Raw genomic sequence first — 13,625 nt, 5'->3', positions numbered from 1 at the left:
TTTATAATTAGATAAATAAATATAATAATTTAATTATTTATTAAGTACTTTGAGCGTACTCTGTTACTGAGTAAAGGGACTTTTCCAATAAAAGGTTCTTCAGTCTACACCTGAACGGTTCCTCACAACATTCATATTTTAGTTCGGCACGTAAGTGCTCGTAGTAGGTCGGTCCTACAACCCGCGGGTTTTTCTCGTGTAGTGCAGGGCGACGCGATACTGATCGGACTTGTCGCCTAAACTGTGCTAAGTGTGAACATAATGACCTCAAAAACATATTGCGAGTAGTGGGTCATTATTCGGTGTACAGCAAACAGCGCCTTGCAGGATTGCCTCTGGGTTATGCCGACTATGGTTCGTAACGCTCGCTTTTGTATACTCATTACCCTGTCAGCGTCTGTCGAATTGCCCCACAGAATAACACCATAAGTCATAATTGAGTGGAAGTGCAAAGTACGCCTGCCTCAACGCATTTACACTTTTATTTTTTGTTTGTTATTGCACACCAACGGTTTTAGTTTACGCAGAGCAAACATCGCACCACCCAGCTTGTCACATAGCGAGTCTACGTGCTGTTTCCAATTCAAGGTAGGATCCAAAGTAAAACCCAAGAATTTGCATTTGTCAGTCACCGGAATAGGACACTGGATACTCACACTCGGAACGTGCCTACCACAGATGAGCATAACATTTGATTTGTTTACGTTGAGTATCAAACCATTTGCTGAAAACCATCTTTCCCATTGTTCGCATACTGTGGTGATTTTTTGATTTAGTTGCTTGTATGCGCGCACTGACTACTACTGTTGTGTCATCAGCATACAGAATTATTTAACCTTCCGATATGGCAGGTGGTAGGTCATTTATAAAGGTCATAAAAAGGGTATTCCCTAGAGCAGATCCTTGTGGAATTCCAACCGTCACCCTACCAGACTCCGACCTCAGCCTTTTTCCATTCGTCATTACTTCAACCGTTTGTGGTCGGTTTTCTAAAAATGATCGCAGTTTTTAGATCGTTTTTCACCACCATGTCTTCGTAGGCCATAGCACATTATCTTTTTTATAAGTAGGTCATGGCTTATGACGTCAAAGGCTTTGGACAAGTCGCAGAATATGCCAGCTATTTTACACTTGTCACCGATGCCTGTGGTGATACAGTCAATTGTTTTATATGCTGCTGTTGTGATGGACATGTGTTGTCGGTATGCGAATTGTCTGTCGGTCAGTAAGGTATTGGTTTCGAAGTGGTACATTAAGTGCTGTGACAAAATCGATTTTAATTTTGGAGATGTTAGGTACTATAGTTGTCGACCGATGTTTTGTCACCCTTACTTTTATATAATGGACACTCTCTTGTATGCTTAAGCATGTCGGGGTAGACAGCATTGGTAAACATCTTGTTGATTAGGGTTACCAATATTTTTTATAGTATTGGCCAGATAGACAGTAGTGTGTTGACGGATATGTCATATATGTCAAGAATGTTTCGGGTCTTCAGCATGGTTTAACAACGCAGTCAAGGTAGGCACGAGTGACAGCGGGTAAGTCAAAGTCATTGGCACTCCGTACGTTTGCATAAAACACCGCTCATCCACCCCAATGTTCAATTATAACGCGATACTTAAAAAATACGAGTTTAGATGGTCAGGTTATCCCTTTCTTCTACATTATTTACGTCATAGAGTTCTTAAGACTTATATCTTTCCTGCTCTGTTTTGACGAGATTTCTTCGTTTACTATTTTCCAAATTTCTTTGGAGGGTTTTCCACTATCTCTCAGCTTTTTTTCTGTATATTCCTGTCAGACTCCCAAGACTTTACGTTTAATCAAGTCGGAGTAGTACTGAATGCAATTAAAATACCACGGTCTTCGGGGTATTGTTTTTTGAAATGGGAGAGGTCATTATAATTTTGCATGTAGGTACTTATTAATTTCATTAGTCATCCATGGAACATTGGTTTTATTGTGTAATAGAAGTCGTCGAAGAAGCTTGCCGAAGAAAATCAAAATTTCAAATTTTGTATTATTTCAAAGCGTAGGTACTCATTATCAAAATTTTATAAAAATCAGCTGCGGTTTTTTGCGGTTTCTAAAGATATGAAAGAAATCATAACAAATTTCCTACCGCAGAAAAATACCCATAACAATGCAACGCGATAAGATAATAACCGCAACAACCGCAAGAAATAAATATGATTGGCATTATATCTTCGGTACACAAAATATTCTAATTCATAGAGAAGGTATAATTAACCATTTTGCAGTGTTCCCTATCGGACAACTTTCAGAAGACGCTTAAGAATCTCGTAATAAAGACTACAAAAAATTTGGATTACACCACGCAAGAAAGTGCTCAAGATCTGCTGCAAATGAAGATGTAATTCACACGTTACTTTGTAAATTACTAGTAACCGAAAACCTTATGTTAAAAATCGAAAGGAGCTTGACGAGGAGACGCTACGTCTATTGGAAGTGGACCAACTCGTCACTGATTTTGAAAAAGATATTATATAACAATAATAATAATAGAGTCTAAAACAGTTTAACCGAAATAATGACAAATACGATTTCGTTTTTTTGTCTCGTATTTTTATTTTTTATTATTTAAAAAAAAAAGTAAAATTCATTGTTGGAAATAAAGCAATGACTAAATCAATTACTTTGACTATTTATTTTAGAAAATTTAAAATATTGTATGCACTCGTTTTCACAGGATGGCAAGCAGAGAGCGCTCCTTACGTTGACAAAATAACATTTTTCTTATGTGTAGTATTTGCTCCGTTGCTACGAGCAGGCGCGTAGTTGCCGCGTTTGCGTTCATATTCCAATATTTATAATCAAATTTAATTTATTTTATAAATAAAGAATTATTGTAACACGGCATTTAAATTTAAAAAAAATAAATATTGAGTAGTATTTACCAGGGAGAGATTTAAGATTTTGCAATTTTTTTTCCTCTTAATTACAGATAGTTAAATAAAAATATATATGCGTTGACAATCGTCACAATTCCTACTATGTACAAAAAAAATTGAAAGGAGTATCTCGAAAAACAAAAAAGTTACAGATTTTTGATCCGTAACTGACCTAAATTTCTCATAGTGACACGGGTCGGAAACTTAATCATGTTCCCGCAGCCGTAACTAGGCAAAATATCGATCAGTTTTCTTTTTAAATTATTGTCATTAGTAAGGGGTTAGTAAGGGGTAATACTTTGGAAGAAAGGGCCATGGAAGTGCGAATTAGAAATAATAATAACAACACACGCACTCATAGCCCCGCATCAGGGAAAACCATCGCGGGTGGCATGGACACACGCATAGACAACCACAAACTACATCCAAATTCATGAGGCCATAGAAATATTTCTCCCGGCCCGGGAATCGAACCCGGGACCTCCGCGTGACAGTTTAGCATGGTAACCGGTAACCACGGAGACAGTTTAAGTAACACAAACATAAAAAAAACAACAAACTTTTAGTCGTTCGGCATTCAGTAGGTACCGCGAATGTGAAATCGGGTTACTTTACAGAAGACACAAAAAACTGATTATTTTATAATATATGCTTTACTTTACAATATTATAATTGTTATTTAGCATAAATATAATTACTTTTTGTTACCAATATCATAAAATGTGAAACTTACTTAAGATTAAGATTTAACGATTTATTTATTTTGTAGAATGTCTGCCTCAGAAATAGTGACATCAAAAAAACTGACCTCAAAAGTACGTGGAATTACGTCTATTTGCTAAGTTTTATTGAATTTTAGTTTAGTTCGTATTTAGTATGTTTTAGTTCGCTACTATACAGGACTTGACACTGGAGATAATAAAAATCGGTTCTCACTACTCAAAGTATATTGAGAGAAAAACGACGAATGAATTGGAGAAATAGCAAAATCAACCATTAAAATAATTGCTCCTTAAGTAAAATTTAGGCGCTATTCATGAAAATGAATCTTCATGCGTGAACAGCCGTCCTTAGAGGTGGATGATTTTCTTCAAAATGAAATGGGACCACTATGGAAGTACCCCCTTTTCAACAAAAGAATCATGAAAATCGGTTCACAAATACCGGAGTTATCGCGTAACATACATACAAAAAAAACATACAGTCGAATTGAGAACCTCCTCCTTTTTTGAAGTCGGTTAAAAATGAAGACAACTTTAATTTGGAGCGGGGAACGTTTCATCTAACCGTGCTCGGCAAAGTATTTTAATCTCTCCTAATATTATTATCACAATATTCCTTTTATACAGTATCAGATCTTGTACGTATGTATTTCTTCCACAGACCAAATATTTCTTCTGTTACGTTCCTTTGTATTGTATTTATTTATTTTATAGATAAGGTATGTACATCAACAGTAGAACATTAAGAGTCGTATTCCAGAACTGTATTCAATGCTGAAGTCAGGACTTGAGCAGACTTGAGTATGATTTCAAGCACTGGAAATACGACCCTAATGGCAAGGACTTGAGTATGATTTGTGATGATCAGTGCTCACTGCAATACTCATGTCCTGACTTGAGTATTGAGTAGAGTTCTGGAATACGACCCTTATACTCTTAGATAATAGCGTAATTTTACATTAGTTTTGTACTTATATGTTAGCCTATTACAGACGTAGACAGCATTGCATTGTTGAGATTAGTAAAGATGTTCTTTATTATTATTATATTCATTATTATTATTATTGTTCTAACAGGTTGACTGTATGTTTGCAGGTAATACGTAAATACGGTTATCATCTTTATGCAGTCGAGGTCTCAGATAACAACTTCACGCATTAACTGCATGCAGTCGAAACCGACTTCATGCAGCTGAGGTTGACTGTATGTGGTTAATGCGTAAAGTCGTTATCAATTTCATGCAGTCGAGTTCTCAGATAGCGACTTAATGTACCTTTATGTACGTCACGTACCTAATAGTGTAAGACATGAAATGTGATATCTCATCGAGTATATAACCAGAAATTATAGAGACGAAATGTCATTTAATTTGTTTGAAAACTATTCTGCCATATCATTACTGTGACAACTGCGCTCCGATTGACTAGTCCGAGTTCGAAAGAATTGACGGGTGTCGACAATGGGTGTCGTCAACTGTTTCATTTCAAATCGACCAGTTAACTTGAGCTTTGCTATAATGGACGAAAATTGCAAAATTACATATTTAATAACCGATGAAATGTGATTCCGTTTGTTTTGTAACTAGATGTTTTGCTGTTTTTCCCACGGGAGTTGTATTTATAAGAGCTGTATCGCTAATGTGTTACTAGGAATATATGGCCCTTATTTCGTCTCTATTTCTGGTTATATACTCGATGACTGGACTAAATGGAAACTCGCAGTGCAGGGCTGGGTCTTACATTTTTGTGTTTTATAATGGACATAAATAAGATTAAGATCATAAGATTATTAAGTGCTGGGAACCTAATCTATTATTATAAGTAAATCTACTTCAAGTTTTCAGTATTTTAATATCTGGATCTATTGTAACGTTAAACGAATACCTACAAAATATATACATATATTACCTCGTTGCCTTCCAAGATTCGCGTGGATTCGCGAGCCTGCTGGAACACTTGTGAGTCCATGAATTTTGAAGGAAACGTCTCCGCGAAATTGGGAATCGGCACATTGCGTGTGTCTCGTCTGGAGATAGAAAATAATACGTTATAGGTGTCGTTCTAAAAATGTGTATATGTATAGTTAGCAAGATTATCAAACGGTTTGTACAAAACAATATAATTTTGTTTAAGTGAAATATGACCGTAATTGCATATTACCACTAGTGTGCCGTACTACCTAGCCTACCTTACTAACAATACCATTTGATAAGTGTGATTTAGGGCTACTTCAAATTGAAGTGGAGTCGCAGCTAGCTTTTTGTGGACTCGAGCTATCTCGGTTCGGTTTCCGTCGAGTCGAATAGCGCATTCATACAGCGCGTCGTCGTCGGCTCGGTCGGTCCGGCGAGCTTCGGAGCACGCTCGAGTCGCGGTCGGCCGGCCGATCGTGCCCAACTCGGTGAATCGTTGGTTCGAGTTCTACTCGCGACTCGGTTGCTCTGTCAGACACCGAGTCGAGTTAACTCAAGTTAGCAGCCACTTCAATTCGAGTAACTCCAGTTGAAAAAAATGCAACTTGTCCCATCGCTAGTCGCAGCCGCCATGGTCGTAACACGCGTGCCACTTTTACAGGGAGTCATAATTCATGAAGTGAAACATACGCAGCTGTCGCGCCACTGCAACACTTCTATAAGTGTCTAATTTGACGTCGCCATGACACTCTAAATATATTGAAATTAGCACACTGTAAATGATAGCGGACTTAAAAGTAACTTTACCTTGGAACGGGAGTAAGAACTAACTAGCTTTTTAAGTTTTTTCGTTTGACCTTTTGATCGCCACTGACAAAAACTAGTTTCATTTAGACGCCAAGCCTATGTAGAGATGTGACATGTTACGATTTTTCACCTTATATTAATTTAATTCTCTTTAGTAAAAGAAGCTGGATTATACGCTAAAGACGCTTTAAGGCGCATTTGGCGTATAAACCAAGTTAAGTAAGACGCTTTACAGAATCCACGGCGGTCAAATGGTTAATTTGTATAAACGATTATTATACCTATGCATCAAAGCGACAGAGAAGCAATAGTTGAAAAGCTGTGAGTTCAGATGCACCCTGGCGTAGGCACAAGTGGACACGAAGTCTGCGAACTGATTCTCCGGCACATCTGTAAGAAGTATTACATTCAGTTTACCAGAACGCTATTGCGCCATGGTTATTTGGACTAGGGTTATTGCTGATACAAGTTTTTTACACATCAGCGGATGTTGATCCGGATGCTGATTTTTTTTATCTTAACATCAGCGGAAGGTGACGCGGATGTTGATTTTCTCGAAAAAGACGCGAAAAATGTAAATGGTTAGGGGGAAGCGGGGCAGTTTGATACAGGGGGCACATTCATACACCTTCAAACATAATATTAGTAGTGCTAATACTTGTACGTGTGAGTAATAGACATGCGATGATGCAGCTCACCAGTTAGCCGTTACCGTTCGACAGGTCACAAATGTTTTCACAGCCGTTGACTAAAAAAATAATCGACAAAAATAAAGTGCCATTGCAGTTTCGTTCTTTTTACAGGGTTTTATGTCTTAATACAGAGTAAACTAGTGTTTTCAATAACTAGAATTGCATGTGACTTTGAGAGAATATATAAAGATTTTTTAAAAAGAAATATTTTTTTCTTAACTGGCAGGGGGGTACTTTTATACTATATATATATGGTATACCTGTATCGCCTCTCGCTTGAGACTGGTGTAGTTCCCAGGTCGTGGAAGCTTGCAAATGTGCAACCAGCGCCTAAAAAGGAAGCAGAGCCGACCCTGTCAACTATAGACATATCGCAGTCACTTCTACACTCTGCAATACTATGGAACGTGTACTTAACAACCGTCTCATGTCATACCTTGAAGACAACGATCTCCTCAGTGATCGCCAGTATAGATTCCGAAGAGGACGATCTACTGGGGATCTTCTTGTGTACGCCTCTCACTTATAGAAGGGCATGGCGAAGCCATTGCAGTGTCTTTAGACATTACTAAGGCCTTTGACAGGGTCTGCCACGCAAGCCTTTTGAGCAAGCTTCCCTCTTATGGGCTTCCCGCTGTCTTTTGCAATTGGATTACGGATTTCTTGAGTTAACGTTCGATTCGAGTGGTCTTAGAAGGCTACTCTTCCGAACATCGGGCGATAGGAGTTCCTCAGGGTTCTGTACTGTCCGCAACCCTCTTTCTGCTGCATATAAACGATATGTTGATTCCAGGTACCTTTGGGTATGCTGATGACAGCACAGTTGTGGACAGGTACTTGACCAATGCAAGGGTCAGTGGAGAAGAAATCCAGTCTTGTCGAGAGTCCATGGTTAGTCGTTTGAATGAGAAACTTAAGGCAGTCTCCGATTAGGGCGATGCCAATCTTGGCAAATTCAATGCTACCAAAACGCAGGCGTGTTTTTTCTCCACTAAACGGAGTTCCTTTCACCTGACTCTGACTTTTCGTGATCTATCCATACCGATAGCCGACCGTCTTTACCTACTTGAAATGGAACTGTCGTCCAATCTGAACTTCGGCAGATACATTGAATCCATGGCCAAAAATACAGCCAAGAAGTTTGGCATCCTTTCCAAGGTGAGGCGTTACTTCACACCGGGACAGTTGCTTCAGCTGTATCAAGTACGAGTCCGATCGTGTATGGAGTACTGCTGCCACTTTTGGGATGGCTCTGCTAAATACTAACTGGCCACCTTGGGTTCAATAGACAAGCGTGCTAAGAGGCTCATAGGTGACTCAGAATTAGTAGAGGCGAAGCTGCAGAGCCTTGAACACTGCCGTAGAGTTGCCAGCTTATCGGTATTCTATAGGCTATATCACTGAGAGTGTGCGATAGAATTGCATAATTTAATTCCGCCTTCCCCTTTCCATCATCGGGAGACTGCACGTGGGCAAGGGTTCCACCTCTATGTTGAGGATATTCCCCGGATTCGCACGAAGCGCTTCGCTTCTACATTTGTATGGCGAGCGGCTAGGGAGTGGAATTCCCTGCCTGCAGACTTGTTCCCCGAACGCTATAACTTGGACCTTTTCAAAGCGAGAGTGAATAGGCATTATTTAGGTGTCATACTTCATCGTCGACATCATCATCCCCTTTCCATTAGGTGAGATGGAGGTCAAATGCGCACGTAATTTTGTTTATAAAAAAACAAACACTAGTGAGTGAGGCAGTTTGGTACGTATCAAAGTGCTCATATTAGTTATTTTGTACGAAAAATGTAAAACTGTGTCAACAAGTTATTGTAAAGAGGTTAACTAATGACATTTTGCGCTATAGTCAGCTCTTTCTCCTGTATTTCTGCTACCAAGACTCCATTACAAGGAACACTTTTCAAATGGTGCCCTAGAAAGAAGTCTTGATCTAGCAAGAACTCAGCAACATCTATATGTTGCTGAGCTCTTGACGATATCGTCATACTTTCTGAACAGTTGATCACCTAGTGCTGATAATACGTGACAACCAGGAATGGCACACTACGTTGATTCACACATCTAAGTGCCCCAAGCGATGTATCAAAGTACCCCACAGGTGGCGCAGAATAGGACAATTCCCAGTTTTGTTAAAATCAAAATTTTCCAATTATTCAATGCTATTTATGAAAGAGAAGATTAAATTAGTAATGTTTATTAGTTATCCCATCAATTAGGTAGAAAACATATTCATTATAATTTCATTTAGTAGCCCAAAATTAAAGTTAAAAAAGTGTACGAAACTGCCCCGCTTCCCCCTACTGAATCTATCTATCTACATGAAAAAGCTTTCTATTTTCTTTAGTATTGTAATGAAATATTATTTCAACGATTTTATGACATTTATTAACAAAAGAATCAATCTTCATGAAAGCCTAGCTTAGTCGTTGTGAAATTTTATCAAAGTTATATATTAAAAACAACGGTTGAACTGCTTTTTCAGCTTGCAGTCTGTTTTTGGAAGGTTTGTAGGTAAATTATTCCAGCCTGCCTTTTAGATCACGTCACGACTCGGACATCCGCAATGAATATGAGCATCAATAAATGCGGATGCTGATATTTTAATTTGTACTGATTATCCGCGGATGCGGTTGCTGTAATTCGCAACAGCCGTAATTTGGACCAGAGAAAGACATGAGGTCTTCAGTGCATTGTACTTGAATAGTACCGTACTCAAAAAAGTCATTACTTTCCTTTGTGCTGTAGTGCTTATATTGATTCTAAATAATATTTACACTATGTCACTGACGGCTGATCCCGTCAACATCCTATATTGTATTTTAGAGAAACAATTTGGTTAAAACTTTCTTTTGCTGTTACAAAGTTCTGATATGTACATGTATCTAGAATAGCCTCATAAATTAGATTAGATTATCTATTTCTCAGATGTGAACGGTTCAAATTGCACTACTGGTAAGTACAAACGTGCCAAAGTACCTATAAGAAATTATATTGAGATTGTCAAACAAAAATGAAAAACGCATAATAATTATAAAATTAATGATTCATTAATAATGATATAGTTGTCATTAAATTAATTAACAAATATTAATCTTCATCAAGAATTGTCATAAGTTGATAACAAATACTCGACCCGAAGAAATAGGAGGAAATAGTGCAAACGTATGTCAAATGAGTTAAAAAATTATAAAATAAAATAGAAAATACTTAATAGTCTTATATTTTAAGGGCCATAAATTCGTTTTAAGAGTGTAAAGGGTTTTTCAAGGAAAAATTTTCAGCTAGCGCCTATATGCTTCGTCAGATAGTTCAAGTTTGAGAGTAGCGGGTAGACGCTCATAGTAAGTAGTAACATATAACGATTTATGAATTTTGTTGGTCCATAGAGACCTCAAAAACCATCTACGAACTCTACTTACATTGCGATTTCCAACTGCTTCCTGTGTAGTTGCCACCTACTGCCTCTTCATAGAGAAGTATCAACGACATAGCGAATCCATAATTATGGCGTTCATAAAATATAAAATTTTCGCAATCAATCGTGACCGTGACTTTCCAAAAGCCCGAAACGTTGGTTTGTTTGGAAAACCAAATAATATACGATAATAACCTACGTGATTTAAATCCGAAAAAACAGTTTCATTTTCCAATTACGTTTTTTACTATTAATATACAATAACATTCAAAAAATATATTTCTATAGGAAATGAAACTATTTTTCCGGATTTAAATCGCGTATATTTGTTTTTTCAATCAAACCGATGTTTCGGGCCCTTTACAGGCCCCATGGTGACGGTTGACTGATTTCGTATGTGATGTTGATTTGTTTGAAAAAACAAATATACGCGATTATTATTATTAAATCCGGAAAAATAGTTTCATTTCCTATGTGTAACAATCGCGAAAACCTAAGAACTCAAAATATATTTCTAATCAAATAACAAATTCGCAGCAAAGTAGGTGTATGTTAAGACTATGTACATCTATATTAAATTAACCATTGGATTTTTATCTTCCCTGTAATATGTAGTAAAAATTAGAAGTGAATTTTGTAAATTAAGTAAGTCTTTTACAGATTCTTTTGTTTTATTTTTAGTCCTCTTGTTAATATTAGAGGAACTAAAATTAGATATTTCTGAATATTATTATTTTATTTAATTTACAACAAAATCATATTTAACAGGCGGACACTGAAAAACAACACTATGCTGAGGGTTCGTCCTTTTCATCACTCATAGTTCATAATTTATTAGTACATAATATCGTGTGATTTTCTATGTATATGTGTGTGTGTTTCATGAATAAAGTCTTATTTAATTTAATTATTTTAATTTAATTTAATTTAATGTATCTACATTAATTTAATTATTTTAATTTAATGTATCTCATTAAATTAAATTAACTAAAGTAATCATTAAATTATAATAGTAATTATAGACAAAATAGTTTCCCATGTAAAGCTTGCAAGAGCTTGGAGAGTGCAGGTGAGCAATCATGACCTGGATGTTGATATAATCAATTGTAAATGTTGTTGCCCTGAAGCGTAAACTTACAGACATTTTATTTAATTTTATTGATTAATTTGTGACTGTTGTATTGGGTTATTATATTTATGTAAGTGTACGTTATGAACAAATGGGTACTGTTTATCGTTTATTTTCTTTAATGCGCGTGTTTGATTTGTGTGAAACTATAGGTGGAAACCTGTAATTGGCTTTATGTTTATATTCCTGCTTTTATTAAATGGTTAAAGCTGTTGGTTTTCCATGAATAAATAAATAAATCAATAAATTAAAAAAAACAACATCGTCCCACTAAATGTTCTAAAATATACAAGCACGAATATCTTAATTATAAACGCACGACTTATATACAACTGCAAACATGGTTGGCTACGTAGTTCTAACCATTCGCATACGTTTTTTCAAATACGTTAAGATTATTGCGGGTATTCTTAGTCCAAGATAGCAGTAAATGCGTGTATCGACATGTTTACTCACTCATAAGTACATCGATGACCTCCGAGGCCATCGCCTGGTGCTTCGGCAGGAAGAGAGAGAATTCTGCATCGGGTGGTAGCTGCGACGCAAGGGGAAACTGCGGCACCTGGCTCAAGTTCTTCAGTGGGATCGTCTCGGAAGCATCCTCACCGTAGCGGTTGTTGAGGTCTAAGCCATTGTTCTCGTAGTCTGGAGGCTAAAGGGTGTGTTGTTTTAGAATCCAAAACTGCCAAGTAGGCAGGTTGTCTTTTAAGAATCTACGTAATCTACATATCCGTTACAAAGTTATGTATTTTTCACCTTACTTGCTTGGAAAAGGGCTTTCTTTCTCGATTAGAAATTCTGCGCGCAAAAGCGTTTTTTTGTTTAAAAGGTTGTTGAAGTTCGAACTTGACGATGCGATGTGTCTTACATTATTTATGTAATATAATCCATCCATAAATCCGTTGGTATATTATATTCTTATTATTGTTGACATTAAAGTCACAATGATAAATAATTTTGTTTATCAATTGTTTGTAATTCGTCGAACAACTAAACCGATTTGTTATAGTTAAACTTTTTTTCTTTCATCTACCATTTACCTCGCTATAGTGAGGTGAAATATATTTAAACTCTCAATGGAGATGAAAAAATTTTTTTCAACATCTGAGTGTTACTTCGAATAGAGTAATTCGTATTCACGTTAGCAACTCACGCCCTATATTTAAGTTTATACGATAACGTTATTTTCATCTTTCATAGTAAGTACATAGAGAGATCTTACAATTTAATTGAAAATAAAATCAAATTGTACAATACTAATCAAAGTAAGAAATATTTTATTATAAATTACGTGTATATTTTATTATGTATACATATATATTACCTACTGCAAGTAAAGGGAAATGGTGCTAAAATTTAATTTTACTATACCATTTCAGTAAAGGCAAGATACATCAGGACAAGTAAAACATGCAAGAAAGACAAAAGCAAAATTTTCTTTAACTTACGATAAATTGATCAGTCAGCTGAAAGATAGTATTGTTTTCGCCCTTTGGGGTGATCAACGGTTCGTTGGGACGATCGAACAGTAGAGTCAGACTCTTTATAGTCAATTCGTCTGCCATTTTAAATCGTTCACTATTAACTTCCGAAACAAATTAAAATAAAAACTATAAGAAGTTAATAACGTAAAATTAAGACCTACGGAGTGGTTACTGCACTTCACAGAGACCTGTGAAGTGATGTGGTACAAGTCACAAGAAGTTGTTTTTATACATTATGTAAACTTGGGATGGAGTGCAATATTGTGGTGACCTACCACACATTTAAGAAGTGCAAAACCACTAAACGGAACTGATATAAATTGTTTGTGGCGTGAGAACATTTGAAAGTACTTATCAATATTTTTTATTTGTTTTAATTTATTTATTACTTACAAAAGCATTAAACAGTTGTTACATTTTTTTTTTCAACTTCCGTTTGAAACAATACGACAGGCATTGTAGCCCAACTAGCAAATTACTCTTGTTAATCGAAGGTTATAATGCTTTGAATCTTGTAGAAGTCTAAAAACAGCTTTG

The 13,625-nt window shown here is 36.4% G+C and overlaps 1 protein-coding gene across 1 annotated transcript in view; it reads right to left on the bottom strand.

The window, feature by feature from the left end:
* The window catches only part of LOC113240084 (phenoloxidase subunit 2-like), a 20,086-nt gene extending 6,820 nt beyond the window's left edge, over positions 1-13,266 (bottom strand). Inside the window, exons 1-4 of the mRNA XM_026477294.1 lie at positions 13,053-13,266; positions 12,061-12,256; positions 6,638-6,746; positions 5,545-5,662 (exon numbers count right to left, since the gene is read on the bottom strand). Of these exons, the coding sequence (XP_026333079.1) occupies positions 5,545-5,662; positions 6,638-6,746; positions 12,061-12,256; positions 13,053-13,169 (540 nt within the window). The 5' untranslated portion in view covers positions 13,170-13,266. The remainder of the gene's footprint in view (positions 1-5,544; positions 5,663-6,637; positions 6,747-12,060; positions 12,257-13,052) is intronic.
* Between the last annotated feature and the right edge of the window lie 359 nt (positions 13,267-13,625).

This window comes from Hyposmocoma kahamanoa, unplaced genomic scaffold (assembly GCF_003589595.1).
Source record: "Hyposmocoma kahamanoa isolate Upper Pololo Valley unplaced genomic scaffold, ASM358959v1 120, whole genome shotgun sequence".
Taxonomy (NCBI): Eukaryota; Metazoa; Arthropoda; class Insecta; order Lepidoptera; family Cosmopterigidae; genus Hyposmocoma; species Hyposmocoma kahamanoa.
The sequence above is the reverse complement of the archived record's forward strand: the minus strand, read 5'-3'. Positions and strand labels throughout refer to the sequence as shown.